The following is a 22415-nucleotide window of genomic DNA, read 5'->3' on the forward strand; positions in this document are numbered from 1 at the left end:
CTACAAAGAACATCTGCAGACAACATGGATGGACCTTGAGAGAATTATATTAAGTGAAATGAGTCAGGCAGAGAAAAAGAAACACCACATGTTCTCACTTGTTGTGGGGAGCTAAAAATAAATTCACTCACACACAAAAAATAACCGGGGCAAGGGGAGAAGATATAACAACTACAATCCTTTGAAGTTGTTACAACAAGCAAACGGAAAGGACATTGTTGGGTGGGAGGGGGGAGAGGGAGGAGGGAGGGAGGTTTCGGTGATGGGCCATAATAATCAACCACATTGTATATCGACAAAATAAAAATTAAAAAATAAAATAAAATAAAATCCTCACATGACTCAGGAGTCTGCCACTCCAGCCTCCCCTCTATTCACAGCCTCAAACCCCTTTGTACTTGCTGTACAAAATCTTCCTGGAATTGTTTTCCTACAGCTGGCTTCCTTTCGTTGTTTAGGTCTCAAAATGTCACCTTTAGAGAGGATATGCATACCCATCCCTCCCCATTACATTATCGTATTGCACTGTTCCATCTTCTCCCTGGCACATATTACCATTTGAAATTCTCTTGTCTATTTAATTGACTTTTTACTTGTTGCCTTTTGCTTCTCTGATATGAAAATGTAAACTCCTTGTCTGACGTGTTAGAGGCTATATCCACATCTAGAAGGTGCTTGCGAAATATCTTTTGAACGAATGAGTGAATGTACCACAGGTTTTTTATTAGCAGGTGTAAAGGACTCGGGTTGACAGGAGATTCAGTTACACAAAGTCACTCAGAGAACTAGGCTAATAGAGTCTCTGCCATTTTATAGTGTCACTATCTATACACATGGTCTCCAAGGACATTGGATCAAAGGAAGAGAGTGTAGAAAACTCATCCTGCTCTTAATGCCTTAGACCATAAGTGAGTGGTGTCACTTCCACCTGGAATTCATTGAATTCAATGAGAACTGGAGCTCATCGTCCAGAATGGCCTCACTCTAACTACAAGAGAGGCTGGAAAATGAAAGAGGAACATGTACAGAATCGTCAGAGAGTTCTACTATCTCTACTGAGTACCCATTGCTAGAGATGAGAAAACTGAGGCATAGAGGGTTAAGAAACCTGCTCAGTGTCACAGAGCTGGAAACTGGTAAGAGCTAGACTCAAGCCCAGGCTGCCTGGCCCCAGAGCCTGTCTTCTTACTAGTGTTTCAGTTCCACAGGGCAGACCAACTGCGATCCACAGATAGTCTCACGGACACTTCCTCCTACATCCATTTTCTTCTCAAAAGTGATTGCCCCTTCTGCTTCAGTAAAAAGGGGTTTTTGTACTTTGACACTTTGAGTGTTTAATGTTTAGCTGACTGTGGCCAGTCAACTAGCCTTGACTTCTCACCTACTCCTCTCCATAAAATTAAAGCCTGTCCTGAGCTGAAAAGTTCAGCATGAATGATTTGGCCAAGAAATTCAAGACTCACCTCTCAGAAGCCAGCTTGCCCCTCAGCTCGGGTGGCGACGTCCTGGGTATCTTTGGCAATCTTTAGGGGTAACTTCGAAAAGAGGTATTTTTCTCCATATCCAATGGAGGTTGGGGGGAAAGGGCCCCAGCAAAGTTGGGTCAGAATACTGGAGATCCCCCATTTCCCAACAATACCCCAAAAAAGACTTCAGTGGAAAACTAATAGTACAGGCCACTTCCTGTGACAACTTTGGCTTGTCCAATACAGCATCAATATCAACCCAGTGTCTAAATGCCTGAGCCAAGTACTTTATAGATGTTATATCACGATCCCATGGAATAAATATTATCAATAACTGCCCCACTTCATGTTACAGATGAAAAGGCCAAGCTTCAAAGAGGTAAATGGTTTGCCCAAAGGCCTTCTTTGTAAGTGGCTGAGCTAGGACTTAAGCTCAAGACTTTGGGATTCCAAAGACCCTACTTCATGTTACAGATGAAAAGGCCAAGCTTCAAAGAGGTAAATGGTTTGCCCAAACGCCTTCTTTGTAAGTGGCTGAGCTAGGACTTAAGCTCAAGACTTTGGGATTCCAAAGACCCTACATTTTGCTAGTATACCAAATTGTTGTTTGTCTTAGAATCCCAAATTAATAAAAACAGCCAACATTGATTATGCCCAGCATTGTGCATAATCATGAATTATGTGCTTTTGTGAATTATTTTATCTAACCCTAACTAACTAAACAAAAAAAACCCTGGGAAATAGGTGTCACTATTATCATTCTCATTTTATAAATAGGGAAAGTGAGGCAGAGAGCAAGGAGGTCAGCAAAGATCATACAGATGTTAAGGAGCATACATGAGGCTCAAACCCAGATATTTCTGCCTCCAGAGCACAGGCTCCTATCTACTAAAGCACTGCCTCTCAGCTGTCATTTAAATGAAAACATGGGGGTGCAGGGCTGGGAAAGGAGAGCAGGTCAGCTGCAGAGAACTAGTGAAAGTGTTCCATTTGATTTGGTTCTTTCACACCATAAGTCATCCCACAAGAATTGGAGGTGGCTTCATGTACATGATTTGTTTTTCTAACTGATCATCTCCCCAAAGAGGCCTGGGGTTGTTTTCTGCCCTGTTGTGCCTGAGCATCTCCTCCCCGTGCTGAATCATCCTATTCCTGATAAGTTTTCTGCTCAAGGTTCTCTTCAGCTGTGGCCAGGAGCCAAGATCTGCTGTGTGCACACTCCTGGGAAGGTCCTAATAAGACAGAACTGAAAATGCAGAGTCTTGTTTTCTATACCTACCCAAGACCTATTTCACCTGTGTCCTGAACAGTAGCAGGTAAGACAGAGGTGAATTTTGTCTTGGTTTGTGTGTGTGTATGTGTGTGCATGTGTGTCACAGAGAAGTAAAGTATATATAGAAATCCAATTTCAAGCTCTGGCAATGCCACTTACAAGTTGGGTGACATTGAGCAGTGGTTTAACTTCTCTGACACTTTATTATCTTAACTGAAAAATGAGAAAGGTGATACTGGATGAGAGTAATAAATGGGAATATACGTGTGATATGTGTAGCATAGTAGCTGACATATAGAAGGTGATCAATTTAATGTTAGGCAACTCTGAATGTGGTGGGACACGGGAGGAGGGTGCAGAAGCTAAGGACACTTGAAAGAAAACTTCTCTGTGCAGAAGTTGGTTCACCTTCTGTAAAGTGAATGCCTTTCATTTAAAAAAAAATTTTTTAATATCTAATAGGGAGGGGGGTTGGCTTTGGAATTTGCTGGGAATTAGAGGGCACCTCAACATTTACTGAGACCTTACCATGTACTAACTCAGTGCCAGAAAAGTTATTTATTTGAATTATTGCATTAATCCTTATGAAAAGCCGGGAAGTAGGCTATTATTACTGTGCCCTCAAGTTCAGAAACATGGAAAGTGCCCAACATCACCCAGCTGGTAGGTTGCAGAGCCAAAAGTCAAATCTTGGCTCTATAACTCTGGGATCTCCTATAACACCTAAGTATGTTGCCTCATTAAATAGCTTTTTTGGTCTAAAGGCTTGTGAAGTCAAAGCTTGGTTGTGGGAACCCTTCAAGGTATGATGTGGCATACAGTGGTGAGCCCAGGCACAAGGCCAAATTGATTTTGGAATTCACTTTAGAACACTTCAAAAGATTGTTACATAAAACTATTTCATAGGGTGTCCTTAGCTATATTCTCCAAGAGAGTAGGAACTCTTCTAGTTTAATGTCTCTGATAGTATCTAAAACCATACATGGAACATCCACAATAAATATTTGAGAAAATGAAAAATATGCTTTTTGATAATTCAGGTATTTTGTGAGCACACTGGCTTTTATCTTTCCAACTTTCATCTCTCAGTTTCCTGGATTACAGTAAAGAAGAAAAGAATGTAACGTTTTGCTGAGTATTTACTATGTGTCAAGCACTGTGAGGAATAAATAGATATGAATATAGATATAGGTGTAGAATACAGATATAGATATAGTGTACATGTAGATGTAGTTATATAGAAAGATATCAATATAGTTATAGATATAGATAGGCATAAATATGGATGCAGATACAATTCTAAATATCGACGTAGCTATAGCTACAGAAATAGATACAGCTATAAATGAGATATTAATAGAGATAGACATATAGATATAGACAACTCTGACTTTTAGTCCTCTTAACACTGTGAGATCAGTTCTTTCATATCTGTACATATCAGTGCAAAAGCTGGACCCTGCATTGCTCACATTTAAGAATTTATCCACATTCCTTCTCTTTAGACTTTAATTCCAAAGGTTATGAAGCTATTTCTTTTCATCAGGTTTAATTACTCATTGAGAGTTTCCCCAGAAAGAATGTTAACTAACACTAGCTCATATTTCAAGTGTACTTATCTGTGCTGGATGTGTGCTAAATGCTTTATGCAGGATGTCTCTTATTCACCATCTCAGCTCTAGGCCAAAGATGCTGCCAATATTTCCATGTTTTAGAGGGAGGTTAGGTGAATTGCCCAAAGTTACAAAGGTGGTAAGTGGAGCAAGCTGAAATTTGAACCTGTACTGTTTGATTCCTAAGGCCATGCTCTCAGCTACAACAGCCCTACTCATCGGGGCACTGTGTTTGGTCCTCTCTTGTGACTAAGATTAAATTAGAATTGCAAACACATTTATAACATGATGCCAAAGTCCTTTCTTCTCTATTTGATCAAGAGAGATATATTAGTTTGCTAGGGCTACCATAGAAAAGAACCACAGACTGGATGATTTCAACAGAAATTTATTTTTTCACAGTTCTGGAGGCTGAAAGTCCAAGATCAAGTGTTAGCTCGTAGATGGCCCTCTTCGCGTTCATACGGCAGTCTCCCTCTATGTGGGTGTGTTCAAATCTTTCCTTCTTATAAAAACACCAGCCTTGTTAGATTAAGGCCCACCCTAGTGACCTCATTTTAACTTTTTAAAGACCCTATTTCCAATATAGTCACATTTTGAAGTATTGGAGGTGTTAACAAAAAAAGAAAAAAGAAAAGATTAACAGAGGTTAAAAAAAAAAAGCATTTATTCTGGTACACTGAATCAGGACAGTCCTGAATAGTGTTCTATAAGGCAAGCACAGGAAAGGTTTTTAACACTTTAAAAAAAAGCTGTTCTTGGAGGCAGTCACTGGCTTGGCAGAGATCTTAAATTGCAAACCCATTTTGATTGGTTAGTCTGTTAAGGTACTTCCAACTGAGAGGTGTTGAAAGCCAGCAGATACAGACTTTAGTTGAAATGAAACATCCCGTGGTTTGATCTTTAGCAGGTAAGTGCAATCCTTTTCCAATCTCCCAACTTTACTTTAAAGTCTTAGCCTTAATCATTTCATTTTCTTTTCACAGGGGTTAGGTCTTCAACATATGCATTTGAGAGGGACACAATTCTACCCATAATAAAGGGTTAATAAATTTCCTCATTATATCTCTCCCTTTTGTTTTGGTCCTTAGCCACTTATTACGGGATTGTTTGCACTGTCAAAGTATTTTAAGAAAGATCTTAAGGTCACATATATATACCTGTGTAGAAAAATAGCAACTGAGTCTGGTATTCTCACTCTAAATCAGCTCATGCCTGTGGAGGGTGATGTGTTTTGAAAAAAATAGCAGAGGTGGTAAGCTTCTACAACAGGCTCTGCTGTTAAACTTGCCTTGCAACCTTGGGGAAATCCCTTTTCCTCCTGGGATACTGGTCTAGATCGGGGGTTTTAAACTCAAATGCCCACAGGGCAGGGCAGCTACAGTAAATGGAGAATCAGGTAGGTCTGACAAAATAGAAAGTGGTGGGAACCGTGCTAAATTGGAGAGCATCCCATTTTTTGACAGTTTCTTTATTAAAACATAAATGAAGATATATATAATCTGTGGGGTACAGGATCGAATATCAGTACATGCCTACAATATGTGGTGATCACATCAAGACAACTCATATACTCATGTTTACAAAACACAACCAATCTTTGTGACTCAATTAATTTTTCTAACTCCCCTTCCACTCCCCCTTTCCCACCTCTAATAACCACAGTTCTGTTCTTTTTTTTTTTTTTTTTTAAGTTTAATGTATTGTTGTGATTGTTTCTTTCTTTCTTACTTTCTTTCTTTTCCTTCTTCTTTCTTTTGTTCCCACTAATGAGTGAGGACATGTGGTATTTCTCTTTCTGTGCCTGGCTTATTCCACTTAACATTATTTTCTCTAAGTTCATCCAAGTTGCTGCAAATGGCAAAATTTCATTCTTTTTTATGACAGGGTAGTATTCTACTGAGTATATATACCACATTTTCCTTATCCAGTTGTCTGTCAATGGATATTTTTCGGTTGGTTTTCTTTCTTTTCCTTCTTCTTTCTTTTGTTCCCACTAATGAGTGAGGACATGTGGTATTTCTCTTTCTGTGCCTGGCTTATTCCACTTAACATTATTTTCTCTAAGTTCATCCAAGTTGCTGCAAATGGCAAAATTTCATTCTTTTTTATGACAGGGTAGTATTCTACTGAGTATATATACCACATTTTCCTTATCCAGTTGTCTGTCAATGGATATTTTTCGGTTGGTTCCAACTCTTGGCTACTGTAAACAGAGCTGAAAAAAACATGGGAGTGCAGGTGTCCCTTCAACATGATGATTTCCATTCCTTTGGGTATGTAGCCAGCAGTGGGACTGCTGGATTGTATGGCAGTTCTATCTGTAATTGTCTGAGGAACCTCCATACTGTTTCCCATAATGGCTGCACCAATTTACAGTCCCACCAACAGTGTAGAAGTGTTCCCCTTTCCCCACATCCTCACCAGCATTTGTTATTCTCTGTCTTTTTGATAATAGTCGATCTAGCCAGGGTGAGATGATATCTCACTGTGGTTTTGATTTGCATTTCCCTGATGCTAAGCGATGTTGAGCATTTTTTTCATGTGTCTCTTGGCCATTTGTCTATCTTCATAGGAGAGTATCCCATTTAAATGAAGCAGATAATTCTTAGCTCCAGCCAGTTGGTGCCAGGTTAAAATAAAGGCCCAAAGTTGCTGGAAATTACCAGTTTTACTGGCCTATTCTATGGGTCTATTGTCAAATAGTATTATATTGTTGCTGAAACTGAGAGGCAGGGGACTTAATTATTAACAGTAATAAAGTGCTTCAATGTCAAAGCTGCTTGTGAAGTGGCTTCCTTCGGTCAACATTTTTATTGAAAGATAGGTTCTAGGTAAAGTCAATTTTAACAATCAAACTTTAAAAAGAACCCTAATAAATGAGGATTCTCCTCCCATGTTGGGGACATTTGTCAGGATCTGGGGGGCAAAGAGGTTTTATTTCATGTATCAACTCGAATGAGTTGGTAATGGCTGCCTGGAATGCTGTCATAGAGAAGATCTCGAGGCCACATCCCAGTCCAGTAGGGGAGGTGCTGTGATCTTAGCAGTGTCCTCCCTGAGGATGGTGGTATGTATTTGTCAGTGTCCATATAGTCTCAAGTGACAGAAACCCAATATCAGGCAAAAGAGAAATTATTGGCTCACAGAATCCTGGGAAGGATATTAATCAGAAAGGGGCAGAAATGCAGAGGGGTCTCAGGAGCAATATGAATCAGGGACCTGAATGCCTCCAGGCATCTGGATGCCCCTCATCTCCACTATCCGTATATTAGGTTTGTTCTTTTATGTAGGGGGCTATTTCCACACCATAGGAATCACAACCACAGACAGTTCTCCAATACATGCACTTTACGACTTCCACCAGAGAGAGGCTTATCTACTCTTTGGTACCCCCACACACACACTCACACACACACATTTTGAAGAGGGATTATGATTGGCCCAACGTGGGTTTAAAAATAATGAAGAAGCTCAACCCTGGACCATTAACCTTATTCAGGGGGTGGGATCATCTAAAGATAAGACAGCTTCCATGAGAACCACATATTTGGGCTTGACAGGAAAAGAGGTCTCCAGAGAAAGAATAGCATGAGGGATAGAACATTCAAAATGGTGAATTTTTACCACAGAGAGGATGGCCACATAGATGCTGTCTTGGCCTTAAATCCCACAGGGTTGAAGGAACGAAAGGCCCCCAGGAATGTGTACCAACCTCGTATACTAGCCTTAGATCCTCCCCAGCATTTTCTGCCTTGTGTGGTTCCTCATCTGGGAAGATAAGTCCTCACCTAAATCAACAAGTTGTGCCTTCCAGATTCTGGTGAGCTTAAACAAGCTGTAACTCTAACAGTAAACCAGGAACATGCATCCATTTTGTGGAGAACATCCTTGCCACATGACCAACTGATTGTCCATCTCTTTCTAAGGCAGGTGGTGACTGGAGAATTCTGTGCCTGGTTCCTGAGGATTATCCCACCATGCAGTGGCTGATGAGGTCCCGGGTCCTCTGGGGCATTCACACATCCTTCCATGGCTTCCACCCTGCCCCTCGGCAGCTGCGCTGCCAGTCTTTATCAGGAGCTGGAGCACCAAATTGGAATGACTATGATAGACCCGAGGAATTTAATTTTGCAAGCCATGTGCTGGACTATTGGGCTCAAATAGAGAAGGTGAGGGGGAATTAGTGATGGGGAGGGGACGGGGTGGCTTTACTGGCCTTATCTTGCTCCTACTAGGCTGAGAGGCACAGAACCAAGGACAGCTTCTGCCTCTATTTATTTATTTAAGCTTATACTTCGGGGTTCAGTCCCCAGCCTGGCCATTTTTTTACTTCTCTGAGCCTCGGTGGTTTAATCTGTGAAATGAGGATAAGCTCATTTAAAAAACAAGATAACAGGTTAAAGTATCTGGTACACAATCAGTGCTCCATAATTGTGACCAAGGGCAAAGTTCTAATCACAAGGTCAGCAAGTTCATGCTAGTCTGAGTTCTCACTTTCAACTAATGGGACAGTGAGTCTAAGTGGAATTCATCTTATCACACTTGGGCTTAACTTTAGGCTATACCCAGAGAAGGGGATAGAACACTTGACTGCACACATGAGCAAATGACACATTTACCCAAATCGGGTCATTCGCCTTCTTATGAGGGTGGCAAGTCTAACTGGACTTCTCCCTATCTACTCCCTGATTGAGTATGGCCTTAGGGTATGTCCAGATAAACCAATCCCTCTCACCTCCAGAGGTTATATGTCTCTGCACAAAACTCAAGTTCCTGTTTTGTATTTTCCTAAGACACAAACCAAGAGAGAAGCAATAGAGACACTCACTAGAAGTCAGTGTAGACAATGGATGGTGTTTCTAGCTAAGTCCCAGCTAGCAATGTCTGCAGTATGAAAACTCACCCAGCACCATCTTTGTACAGAAGAGAGAATTCACCTAAGATGGAGCTGAAGAGTTGATATGATTTTTAAGTTTCTCATGAACATGCATTTTTAAGTTACTATTCAAGGCTTATACACCTTTCATGGTGTCTTCCACCCCACCCTCCTTCTTTTTCTTTTTTCTGAATTTCCATAATAACTCCAAGAATAATAGAGCCCTCAGTTATGAAGAACATTTTTTATGGGCGATGTCAACCACTTTGCATTGAATCCTCTGATTAGATGGGCACTGTTATCGTCCCCATTTTCCAGACAAGGAAACTGAGGTTCCGAGGATTTAAGAATACTGATCACATATCTAATAAGTGGAGGATCAGGATTTGGGTCCAGGCTGCCTTGATTCCACAATCATTTAACCTAGTCCCACAATTTGATAATACCAAAATATGTCTGCCTTCAGATTATCAATTGACTTTACCCATTGCCAAGACCAGAAATCTGGTTTGGAACTTTTGAAACATGGGATGGGCTGGAGAGGAGGAAAGTAGAGAGCAGGAGGTGAATGAATGAATATGACTAAATGGCTTTAAATTACATTATAAATATGGTTTTATTCTTTTAAATAGTGTACTTTTGTAAGCATTTTTATTGCAAAAACAATTCTGAACTTTTTTATTGTTTCATTATATTTCATCATATAGAAGTGGTTTATCTTTTATAGAAAGCATATAGTTGTGTCCTTTTTATTTAATCCATTCTGCCAATCTATGTCTTTTGACAGGAGAGTTCAGTCCACTTACATTTAAAGTAATTACTGATAGGAAAGGATTGACATTTTGTTAATTGGTTTTTTTGTTTATTTGGGGGGGGGGTTGGTGTCTGATAGCTTCTTCGTCCCTCATTTTCTCTCTTACTGCCTTCCAATGTGGTTAGTCAATATTTTTTGTGGTAACATTTCTTGATTCCCTTTTCATTTCCTTTTGTGCATTTTCTGCTGATATTTTCTTTGAGGTTACTATGGAGATTCATATAACATCCTGTAGTTATAGCAATCTATTTTAAACTAATAACTTTAATCACATACAAAGACCATACTCCTTTACAGTTTTGTTCCACCACTCATTTTATGTTATTGATGTCACAAATTACACCTTTGTGTAACGTATACCAATTAACATAGATAGATTTATAATTTTTATGCTTCATCATTTAAATATTGTAAAAGAATAAAAAGTAAAATTACAAACCAAAATTATATTTTACAACATTATATTTGTCCATGTATTTACCTTTACAAGAGAACTTTGTTTTCATATTTGAGTTACTCTCTAATGTCCTTTCATTTCAATTTGAGTATTCCTTTTAACATTTCTTGTAGGGCAAGTCTGGTGGTAATGAATTCCCTCAACGGTTGCTTATCTGGGAATATCCTAATTTCTCCCTCATTTTTGAAGGATGGTTTTGCTACATATAGAATTCTTAGTTGACATATTTTCTTTCAGCACATTAAATATATCATCACACTGCCTTCCGTCCTACAAGGTTTCTGCTGAGAAATCTTACTGAGGGTGTCTTGTACATGATGAGTTGCTTTTCTTTTGCTGCTTTTTTTTTTTTTCCTTTTTGTCTTTTTTCGTGACTGGTAACGGGATCGCAACCCTCGGTGTTGCGCCCGCACCGCACTCAACCAGTGAGCTGACCGGTCTCTATATGGGATCCAAACCCTCGGTGGGAACACCGCCCTCTACCGAGTGCGCCACCAGGCCGGCCCTCTTTTGCTGCTTTAAAGATCATGTCTATGTCTTTGGTTTTCACTGTTTGATTACAATATTGGTTAGTATGGGTCTCTTTCAGTTCATACTACTTCAAGTTTGTTGAGCCTCATGTTTTTATATGCATGTCTTCTCAAATTTGGGGAGTTTGGGGCCATTATTTCTTTAAATAATCTCTATGCTCCCTTCTTTCTCTCTCTGTCTTCTCCTTCTAGGATTACCAAAATGTCCATATAGGTCTGCTTGATAGTGCCCCATAAGTTCCTTAAGTTCTGTTCACTTTTCTGTATTCTTTTTTTCTTTTTGCTCCTCAGATTCAACAATTTCAAATGAACTGTCTTCAAGTTTACTGATTTTTTCTTCTACCTGTTTGAATCTGCTGTTGAATCCCCATTGTGAATTTTTAATTCAGTTATTGTATTTTTCAGCTCTAGAATTTCTATTTGGTTCTTTTTCCTAGAATTTCTACATCGTTGTTGATGTTGATGTTATCATTTTGTTCATAGTCTTCCTGATTTCATTTTGGTTTTCCTCTATGTGGTCCTTTAGCTCTTTTAGCATATATAACACATTTGTTTTAAAATCTTTGTCTAGTAACTGAAGTCTGTGTTTCTTTAGGGTCAGTTTCTGGAGATTTATTTTGCTCCCTTGAATGTGCCATATTTCCCTGTTCCTTTGTATGCTTTATGATCTTTTGTTGAAAGTTAAGCATTTGAATAAAATAGCCACCTCTTTCAGTATTTCAGACTGGCTCTGTACAGGGGAAGAACTTCACCAATCTGCCCAGCATGAAGGCTTAAAATCTTTTAGGCCTTTTCTGGCATTTGTCTTCCCTACACCTGTGTGTATGCTCCCCCCACTACCACTACCAATTTTCCCATATACACGGCTACTTTTAAATTTCTTAATTTCCCTAAAAGTCTCATCCCCAATTCTTCTCTAGGCCTTAGATATTCTATTATGTTCCTCTGATCATGGTCTCTTGCCCTTGAGTGCCCACAGGTCTACAGTTTTTACTTACCATGGCACCTGCTGCTGCTTTCAGAGACCTCCAACCTAATATTCAAACTACCCTCATTTGACCCGTTCCCATTTGACTTCCAAGACAGGAAAGACAGAAACCAGTTTCTCAGAGAGCCCCTGGACAAGCCAAAACATTGCAAACAAGTATCGATATTTTCCTTCCATCCCATGACAGAAGCAGGAACTGGGTGGTTTCCTCTTGACTGCAGGCAACTCACCAGGAAGGGTGTGGTCAAGGGCAAGCAAAATCATCACAAAACTTTCTACCATTTTGCGTATAGTTTTTTCGTGTTTTGAACATTTATTTTTTTGCTGCAGATCCTTGGCTGGTTTCTAGAGCTCCCACAAAGATATTTTAGTCAGTCTGTTGTTGTCTACTTATTATTTCTATGGTAGAACAAGGGCCTGGAGCTTCCCAGTCTGCTATCTTGCTGTCCTCACCTCCAAAAGTAACTTAATTCTTTTAAAAATTTCCCCAAATATTCAGCAATGAAGTTAGCCTCTTTTATTTTACTTTATTGTGATAATATAATATTTATTGAGCACTTACTATATGCCAGGTGCTGTTATATGTTCTTTACTCATTTAAATAACTCATTTAAACTTTACTACCTTCTAGGTAGTATTACTGTCCTCATCTAATAGATGAGAAAACTGAGGCCCAGAGTGGAACTCACTGTCCATATGGAATAAAGACAGCCACATGGAGGAGCAGAGTTTTAAATCTTCAGTAGGAGGTGTGAAGGTTATTGATGGTCTTATGTGGCTTGAGGGGGAAAGGGTAGCTACAGTAGGCCAGAATAAGTTGGCACACCCAACTCTCTTAACTCTATAAATGTTTTAAAATGGGATCTCAGTCCTAGAGCTATGCTCACACTGGAATATGACTATGGCAGCGGATTAGCCAAATAAATGCCCTTTACTCTGAAGTAACACATGGTGTATGATCTTGACCAGGAGGGCAAGAGAGGTCCAAACCCAGCCTTTTGGTGGGTGAATAGCCAAGGGGATGAATTGAAGTGGAGCTTCAGAGAGATTACAGACCTAACCCGCTGTGTAGCCAACGTCTTCACACAGAACTGTGGCCTGCAGGAGGGAGACAAACTGGCCTTAATTCTGCCTCGAGTGCCTGAGTGGTGGCTGGTGATCGTGGGCTGCATCCGAACAGGTCAGTGACTCAAGGGGGCCCCAAAGGACCTCAGGGCTTGCCTAGAGACAATTGTCCCTGGCATATTAGGTGCTGGGCACCTAGCCTGGCACAGACAGAGCCCTGAGGCCCTGTGCTGGGACAACAGAGCAAGATTGCCTGCCCTCTGGGAATTAGTAGTTCGGATGGAGGAAAAATTGTTTTCTCTTGCTCCTACCTTGTTTCTTCTTCACAGTATTTCTCTTTCTCACACTCTCTCATAAATTCTCTTACTCTTTCTTACTCTCTCCCTCACACTCTTACATTCGTACACTCTCAAGCACAATGTCATACATTCTCTCATACACACACACACACACACACACACACTTTCTCTTGCACAGTCTCAGACATTCTCACTTTTTTAAAGATTCACCAATTGTTAATATTTTTCCATATTTGAGTTCTCTCTCTCTCTCTCTCTCTCTCTCTCTCTCTCTCACTTTCTCTTGCACAGTCTCATACATTCTCACTTTTTTAAAGATTCACCAATTGTTAATATTTTTCCATATTTGAGTTCTCTCTCTCTCTCTCTTTCATATTGTCTCACAAATAAAATAGTTGATTAATTCAACAAGGTAATGTGGGATCAAGAATTAACAGTGACTTTAGAAGGGGTGTAGAGAAGAAAAACCATGTCATCAGCAGAGTTAAGAGATGGCCCATGGGAAAGACTTGAGCTGAGCCACTTGGAATAAAAAGAGGGTTAGGAGAAAGTGAAGGGCATTCCAAGCATGGGCATAGCACATAAAAAGGCTTAGAGTCAGGAGTAGCCTCTATGGAGAATGGCCACTTTGAAATAGAGAATACAGTTGTGGGAGAGAAAGATGAAGAGTGGACAGTACCTTCAATGTCGATGGGGAGTGCAGTGTTTTCCTGGAGAGAGTGCCCAGGTGCTAGTGCAGAAAAGGAATGTAGAGGGGAAAATGTCAGTGCTTTATGGAACTCGAGCAAGTAATAATATGGAAGATGAGTGACAGGAAGATTCATAACAGGGCATCTGGTGGAGGAATGAGAACCCAGTGGGGCAAACAAAGGCTTGAACTCATTGTTGGTGATGGAAATGGAAGGGAAGGTAGGAAAGTTCAGAGGACAATGTGATTAAATCTGGAATGAACGGAAGAGAGGAGACTCAAGGTGATGTCAAGGGACTGACGGAGAGGGAAGAGAGAGGAGGAAGATGGGAGCAGGGATGCAGTCAGTACTGATGTCAGGGACACTGTGCTATTTGTATCTGTATTCCCAGAATGGATGTGAAGTTGTGTAAAGCAGGGTCCACCTGTCTTTTGGCTGGATCCATCCAGAGTACAAAAGGTTAGGGTGGGGCTTTCAAATTTTAATGCCCATGGGAGTAACTTGCAAATTTTGTTAAAATGCAGATTATGATTCAGTAGGTTTGGCACAGGGTGTGAGATTCTGCATCTTAGGTGGTACTTGATGCTGCTGGTCTGCAGACCATACTTTGCATAGCAAGAGGTTAGGGGATTTCTATGCAGACAAACCAGGCCTGAAGCCCATCATTTTGAAGAAGAAGAAAATAAAACAAGCAGTTTCTTTCTCATCCCCAGGGATCGTCTTCATGCCAGGGACCACCCAGTTGAAGAGGAAGGACATTCTCTACCGACTACAAGCATCTAAAGCCAAGGGCATTGTGACCACAGATACACTTGCCCCAGAGGTGGACTCTGTGGCTTCTGAGTGCCCCGATCTGAAAGCCAAGATCCTGGTGTCCGATCACAGCCGTGAAGGATGGCTGGACTTGAAGTCACTGATTAAGTGAGTCTCTGGTCTGATAAATATGTACTCTGAGGAATGGTGAGAGAAGGCCATTCACTCCTAAGTGCTGGGAGACAAGCATCCAGTGGTAGAAAGCTTATCAAGTCTGATGCCAGAAGCCTTCTCTTCCCAGCTATGCCACTGATTTGCTGTGTTGACCTGGCCTGATTCCTTCCCCTCTCTTGGTCTCGGTTGCTTTATCTGTGAAATAAGGAAGTTGGACTGTCATGCTCCTCTCATTAAACTATATTCACCCCTGGGACTGTGCAAAGAGATTTGTAAAGTCAGGGAGTTACCATATTAACTATTCCTTGTAGGTGGGGAATCTAAAATCTTATCTTTATGTAAAAAAATATGAAGAGGTTGAATAAAAGATTAAAAGGAATTTTTAAGATGAAACTCAAGACTTGAAGAAAAACTAAATTGCCAAGCTATGGCTGGCAGGCGGCTTAGAGAGCAAACACTTTCTATCTCCCAGGGGCTGGGTGCCTTTAGGGACAACTTCCAGGCAAAGTTAGGGAAGTGTTGGAGGTGAGAAAAACCCGTTCCTCCTCCAAAACTCTGACTCTGTAAGCATTCAGGTATATCTCATATCACATACACAAACTATGCTGGGTTTGTTTTCTTGGACTAACACCTCAGGTTTTTAAAACCCATTATTTCAGTGTCAAAAGGCAAACATTTCAGAGTCACATATTATGCTAGATTCTCAAGTCAGAAAATTTGATGAAAACAGCTGAAAATCAATAATACTTTTGAAAAATTCCTCATATGGGGGGAGGAGTAATAATGGAAGTTATTGCTTATGGGTACAGAGTTTATGTTTAAGATGATGAAAAAGTATTAGAAATAGAGGTAGTGGTCACATGGCATTGTGAATGAAATTAATTGCATGGAATCATATGTCTTAAAAATGCTTAAAATGACAGACATTGTGTTATATATATTTTACCACAATAAAAAATAATAACTTTTGTAAAAATTTCCCAGAGGCAGTATGGTACCATTTCTCAGCAAGACCTGCAGAGTCATGTTTCCTCCAGTGCTGGGATTATCTGTAGTTTCTTTGAATGCCATAGAACACTTGCACTTACAAGCATTGGAGGCCCAAGGGCCTCTCAGTCTAGGAGAAGCTCCAGGAATAAGGGAGACAGAGGGAACCACAGATTCCACTTGCCATCTCAAGCTCATGTCAGGGCAGAAGAACATCGAGTGCAGTGATTATATATATTCTTTCACTCCTGCTCTCCCTTGCTATCTTCTCCCCACCACTCATCACCAAGGTCACAGAGTTAAATTCCTATAAAGGTAGTTTATGTTTAAAAAAAAACAAAATAGCAAAACCAAAAAAAAAAAAACAACCCTTAGCAGTGTGGTTAAGAGCACAGACTGTGGCTCATACTGTCTGAACTTGAATCCTGGCTCTGCTGCTTTCTAGCTATAGGTTCTTCAGCCAACTTACCTAACTTCTCTGAGCCTTGGTTTCCTTATCTGCAAAATGGGCATGATTAGAGTGGTACTCACCTCCTAGGGCTGCTCTGAGGATTGAATGAGTTCATATTTGTAAGTCACTTAAAGCATTGCCTGGAACATAACAAGTCCTATTTAAGTGTCAATTTTTTTTAATAGTCAACTGTATTCTCCCCATTTTCTTTCTTTCTTTTTTTTCATTAAATTTTTATTTTGTCAATATACAATGTATTTGATTATTATGGCCCATCACCGACACCTCCCTCCCTCCTCCCTCTCTCCCCTCCCGCCCAAGAATGTCCTTTCCGTTTGCTTGTTGTAACAACTTCAAAAAAGTATAGTTGTTATATCTTCTTCCCCCCTCCCCGGTTTTTGTGTGTGTGTGTGTATGTGGGTGAATTAATTTGTTTATTTTTAGCTCCCACCAATGAGTGAGAACATGTGGTATTTCTTTTTCTCTGCCTGACTCGTTTCACTCAATATTATTCTCTCAAGGTCCATCCATGTTGTTGCAAATGGCAGTATTTCATTCGTTTTTATAGCTGAGTAGTATTCCATTGTGTATATATACCACATTTTCCGTATCCACTCATCCGATGATGGACATTTGGGCTGATTCCAACTCTTGGCTATTGTAAAGAGTGCTGCAATGAACATTGGGGAACAGGTATACCTTCGACTTGATGATTTCCATTCCTTTGGATATATTCCCAGCAGTGGGATAGCTGGGTCATATGGCAGATCTATCTGCAACTGTTTGAGGAATCTCCATACCATTTTCCATAGAGGCTGCACCATTTTGCAGTCCCACCAACAATGTATGAGAGTTCCTTTTTCTCCGCAACCTCGCCAGCATTTATCGTTCAAAGTCTTTTGGATTTTAGCCATCCTCACTGGGGTGAGATGGTATCTCAGTGTAGTTTTGATTTGCATTTCCCGGATGCTGAGTGATGTTGAGCATTTTTTCATATGACTGTTGGCCATTTGTATATCTTCCTTAGAGAATTGCCTGCTTAGCTCTTTTGCCCATTTTTTTATTGGGTTGCTTGTTTTTTTCTTGTAAAGTTGTTTAAGTTCCTTGTATATTCTGGATATTAATCCTTTGTCGGATGTATAATTTGCAAATATTTTCTCCCACTCTGTTGGTTGTCTTTTAGCTCTGTTAATTGTTTCTTTTGCTGTGCAGAAGCTTTTTAGTTTGATATAATCCCATTTGTTTATGTTTCCTTTGGTTGCCCGTGCTTTTGGGGTTGTATTCATGTATTCTCCCCATTTTCTAAATGAATAAATACCAGCCCACTTGTCTGAATCACTCATGAAGTCAGTTTGATGCTGGACCCTGGGAGAACCAGGTTTTCCTCCAGCATTACAAATGCCCAGTTTCCTGACTCCATGCCTCATGTTGTTTCTTGTGCTTCCTCGAAAGATAGGAAAACAGCCAAAATGACTTTTCTCCTTTTCTCTTGAATCCCTTTGCAGATCAGCATCCCCAGACCATACCTGTATTAAGTCAAAGACCATGGACCCAATGACCATCTTCTTCACCAGTGGGACCACAGGACAGCCCAAGATGGCAAAACACAACCACGGACTTGCCTTACGATCCTCTCTCCCTTCATGGTAAGAAAGAGGCCACTGACTTAGAAGCTGGGTCCTAGATCTGGGGCAAGGTGTGTGTGTGTGTGTGTGTGTGTGTGTGTGTGTGTGTGTGTGTGTGTGTGTGTTGGGAAAAGAGCTCTAAATAGAAGTGACTCCATCCTGTTTCTCCTCCTGCTCTCTTTGGTTCAGACCTCTGAGAGTCTGAGAGGTGAAGTCCGGGAATCCTAAATGTTTGCTGACAGAGACACAGAACAACAAAGGAGGCCAATTTGGGTCCCACCTGAGCACCTTCCCCAGAGGTGTGGAGGAAATGTGGGCAGAGGTGGCAGGCATTCCACAAGCCACACAAATGACAAGCCATTGTGTCCCTGACGGCTCCACAGTTTGCTGGGGAAAGACAGAATGTTTTCGCAGTGTGACCTTAAGTGACAGGTCCCTCCTCTCCACCATTATGGGCAAATCAAACTTGGTATTTCCCAACCATGAACTTCTAGGTAAGAAAATATCTGGCAAGCCACTGCCCCTAACCTAGAACAAACAATACATAGAGGCTGAAACCTTGGGTTAATCATTCAGTCAACTTTATTTTATTTATTTTATATTTATTTTTAATTTTTGGTGGCTGTCTGGTATAGGGATCCAAACACTTAATCCACTTTAAACCAAACTTCTTACCTCTTCCTGCTCCACTCAAACTAGTAATATTCAGACCGGACCAAGTTGTATATATTTTGTAACTTATTAACCAGAACAGGTGGCAGAGGGTTCTTGTGGGTAGCGGGTATTTACACTAATGGTAACAATCAAGTAGCAAAATGCCTGAAGGAATGAAGGTGAAAGAAAAGAGGGCTTTCTGTGCAGTTGGAATAACAAGGAAAAAGGCACATGATATAAAAAGTAGCATTCATAGCACTGCAGAGACTTGAGAATAGCTGGTGTGAAGAGCTGGAAAAGTGAGAAGGACCCAGTTCATTGAGTCTCACGGGCCTTGGTGTAGAGTTTGGACTTTGTTAGGAAAAAGATGAGGTATTCCAAAGTTTTTAGTGAAAGAGAAACCTGCTCAAATTAGTATTTTGAAAAGATCACTGCAGTTGCAGGATGGAGAATGAGTTGGAGAAAGGTAGACAGGACTTAGGGAAGACCAGGCAGGTAAAGACTCTTAGAGTAATGCAGGTGCAAGATGGCGATGGCCTGGAGCAGGTGCCAGAGACATAAAGGAAGTTGACACGTTTGAGATTCAGGAGATAGACTAGACAGGATCTCCTTGCTAGACATTAGCAGTGAGGTGGGGGAGTCAAGGTTGACTCCCAGATTTTGGGCTTGGACAGTTTCATGGACAGTGATGATGTTCACTGAAACACAGAGAACACTGGAGGAGAACCCATTCATGGCAGGCAAGGGAGATTAGGATCTGCTGAGTTTGAGGTGCCTGAAAGACATTCCAGAAAAGATGTTTAGTGGGTAGTTAGGTCTAAAGCTCAGAAGAGAGGTCGTCTTAGCTAAAAATTTCCTGTGCAGGTGCTACAATCCTAAGAGAGATGGAATGAGCGAGCATGGATGGCTTATCATAGAGAATCTCCCCAAAGACACAGTGCTCGCTCTCTCTCTCTCTCTCTCACACACACACACACACACACACACACACTGGAAAGCCAAACCCAAACCTTTTTAAGCCAGAGAGTGAATAAGGAAATTTACTGGCTTGTGAAAGAGACCAGTCCAGGGTTTAGCTTCTGGAGAGCCTCGAAATTAGGTTTTCGTCTCTCCATCTCTCCACTCCATTTCTGCTATGTTGGAGGTGTTCTCTGAAAGCACCATCCCTTATTGTCCCCAAATGTCTGCCAGCATCACCTGGCACTACATCAGTAACAGATATAAATCCAGAAAAATAGCAATGGACTTTGTCCCAGCACTTCTAGCAAAAGCCTTAAGGATCATTATGACTGAACCAGTTTAAGCTGCATATGATCAGGAAATATGATTTGGAAGTACACCTTTGGGACCTGGGGTGGGAGGGGGCTTGAGCCCCACAAAAACCCCAGCAACTGAGAGAGAAGTGGGCCCGAAGCTGCATATGATCAGGAAATATGATTTGGAAGTACACCTTTGGGACCTGGGGTGGGAGGGAGCTTGAGCCCCACAAAAACCCCAGCAACTGAGAGAGAAGTGGGCCCGTAGCTAAGGACCAGACTCCCCAGCCCTCGATTACATCCTCCCACGATCACACAGCTGAGGCCACTGCATTTTGGGAGTTAGCAGGAGATTGATGCAGCTGAAGCCGTCTGATGTCCACTGGTGCCCGTCGGACACAGGCTGGATTATGGCCACCGTGGGATCTCTAGTTGAACCATGGACAGCAGGATCTACACTCTTTGTTCATGAACTGCCTCAGTTTGATCCCAAAGTCCTTATACAGGTAAGAGGATGAACCTTCTAGTATCAACAAACTCTCAGAAGAAACCCATGTTTCCAGGCCAAAAGCTGGACCCTGCTGAGAAATATTTTTTTAAGAAAGAAGCCCATGAACACAATATAACCCTGGTTCTGGGCTATTCAACGTATGGGGCAGTGCATCAGATCATTGTATCAGAGTCACATCAAAATGTAACCTTGAAGAAAATGCACATTTCTGGACCATTTCCCAAATCTGTGGATCAGACTTTGTGGACTTGGGACCCAGAATATGCATTTCGAGAAATTAAAGCAACCACAATAAACCCAGGTCTCCTGACTCCTGGATCCTGACTCTCTGCCTTGGCTAGGTAGCTGGGGGGAGGAGGGGTGTTGTCACTCAACGTAATGAAGTGTTTAAAAATAGAGCCCTTGGAATATAACAGATCTAGCTTCTTATTCCACCTTTAAGATTAATTGGCAGGTTACTTACCACTCTTAGCCTCAGTTTTCATATCTGTAAAATGGGGCTTTTAATAATTATTACCTCATGAAATCGCTGGAAATATTAATGCGATGATACAGGCAGAGTGTGTAAAGTGCTTAGTCTTAGGCTGGCACATAGATAACGCTCTATAAGTGATAGCTGATGCTGTTACTATGATTACATCGTGATGACAATTGAAGTCATCTGCGTGAATTACTTCTATGTGTGTCCCTTCACTTGAAAATTCCCTTTGCATCTCCTCTCCCATTCTTTCTTTTCTCTCAGCACAGATCTGCCCCTCCATCTCTGAAAGCCTAACCCCCTCCCCAACAGCTGCTGCAGATCCTGTTCTCTTTGTGTGCTTGTGTCAGGAGACTCTGTATTAATCTTTAATCTATTAAACATTTTCTCCTATATTTTCAATCTGTCGTTTTTCATTAGTTCCAGTCTCCCAGTCCCTAAACATATTGTTTTCCCATCCTAAAAATGCCTTCCCTTGACCCTGCTACACATTCGATCAACCCACTTGCCCTCCCTTAATACCAAACTTCTCCATAGAACTTTCGCCACTTCTGCTTCACCCTGCTTACTCCTGAACGCTGCAGTCCTTGAAGGGTCTGTCCTTACTTTTCCTCTCCCTTCTGAGCAGTCTCCATCACTTCCATTTCTTCGGCAAGCACATCTGTGCAGGTGGCTCCCAAGTCTATCCCTAGAGTCTAGTCTTCTCTGTCCAGGCTAATCCCCCATGTTTTCCTGTTAGTTGGCCAAGTCCACCTGATAATCCTTCCAGCACCTCACACTGCACCTTCCATATCTCTTTCCCCAACCCCATGCCAGTCTCTCCTCCTGCCTCGCCATTATCATTTACTGAGCCACATCCTGCACCTGAGACTTAAAGGTGCACAAACAACACCAACTCCACCCTCCACCCTCACCAGTTCTAATTCTCCCTGTGCTACAGGGGGTATCCCAAAAGCCTTCATGTATTTTAAGCTTGAAGAATTTTTAAAGTATTTATGCTACAAATTTATCCCCCAAAAACCCACAGCATTTGAAAGTTTAATTATTTTGATTTATTTCCCACTTAATTTTATGAATTTTAATAATAAAACTTTTAACTTATTTATTGTTTCAGTCCTTATTGAAGATGGATGATATTGACATTAAAAAGTTTAAATAAGAAACTGACTATTCAAATTCATAATACGAAACATTCCCCCTATTTCCTCTCTGCCCACCCCTTCAATGTAGCCCTTCTTGACAAACCTGTTACAAGAGACTCCTGCTCCCTGCTCTGTACCCCTACTGAAAGGTGCAAGTCTCCAAGATGAGACATAAATTACAGCTTAGACAATAATAACCAGAAGCCACGGGCCGGCCCGGTGGTGCACTGCTATAGTGCCCCGCTTGGGAAGCACGGCGGCGCTCCCGCCAAGGGTTTGGATCCCACATACAGACCGGTTCCCGCTCACTG

General features: G+C 41.2%; 1 protein-coding gene across 1 annotated transcript in view; it reads left to right on the forward strand.

Annotated features, from left to right (window-relative positions):
- Positions 1-8332: 8332 nt before the first annotated feature.
- ACSM1 (acyl-CoA synthetase medium-chain family member 1) overlaps positions 8333-22415 on the forward strand; it is a 39595-nt gene continuing 25512 nt past the window's right edge. The window contains exons 1-5 of the mRNA XM_008584813.1: positions 8333-8524; positions 12990-13200; positions 14787-14994; positions 17944-18084; positions 20320-20479. Coding sequence (XP_008583035.1) covers positions 8333-8524; positions 12990-13200; positions 14787-14994; positions 17944-18084; positions 20320-20479 — 912 coding nt within the window. The remainder of the gene's footprint in view (positions 8525-12989; positions 13201-14786; positions 14995-17943; positions 18085-20319; positions 20480-22415) is intronic.

This window comes from Galeopterus variegatus, unplaced genomic scaffold, assembly GCF_000696425.1.
Source record: "Galeopterus variegatus unplaced genomic scaffold, G_variegatus-3.0.2 Scaffold3380, whole genome shotgun sequence".
Classification (NCBI taxonomy): domain Eukaryota; kingdom Metazoa; phylum Chordata; class Mammalia; order Dermoptera; family Cynocephalidae; genus Galeopterus; species Galeopterus variegatus.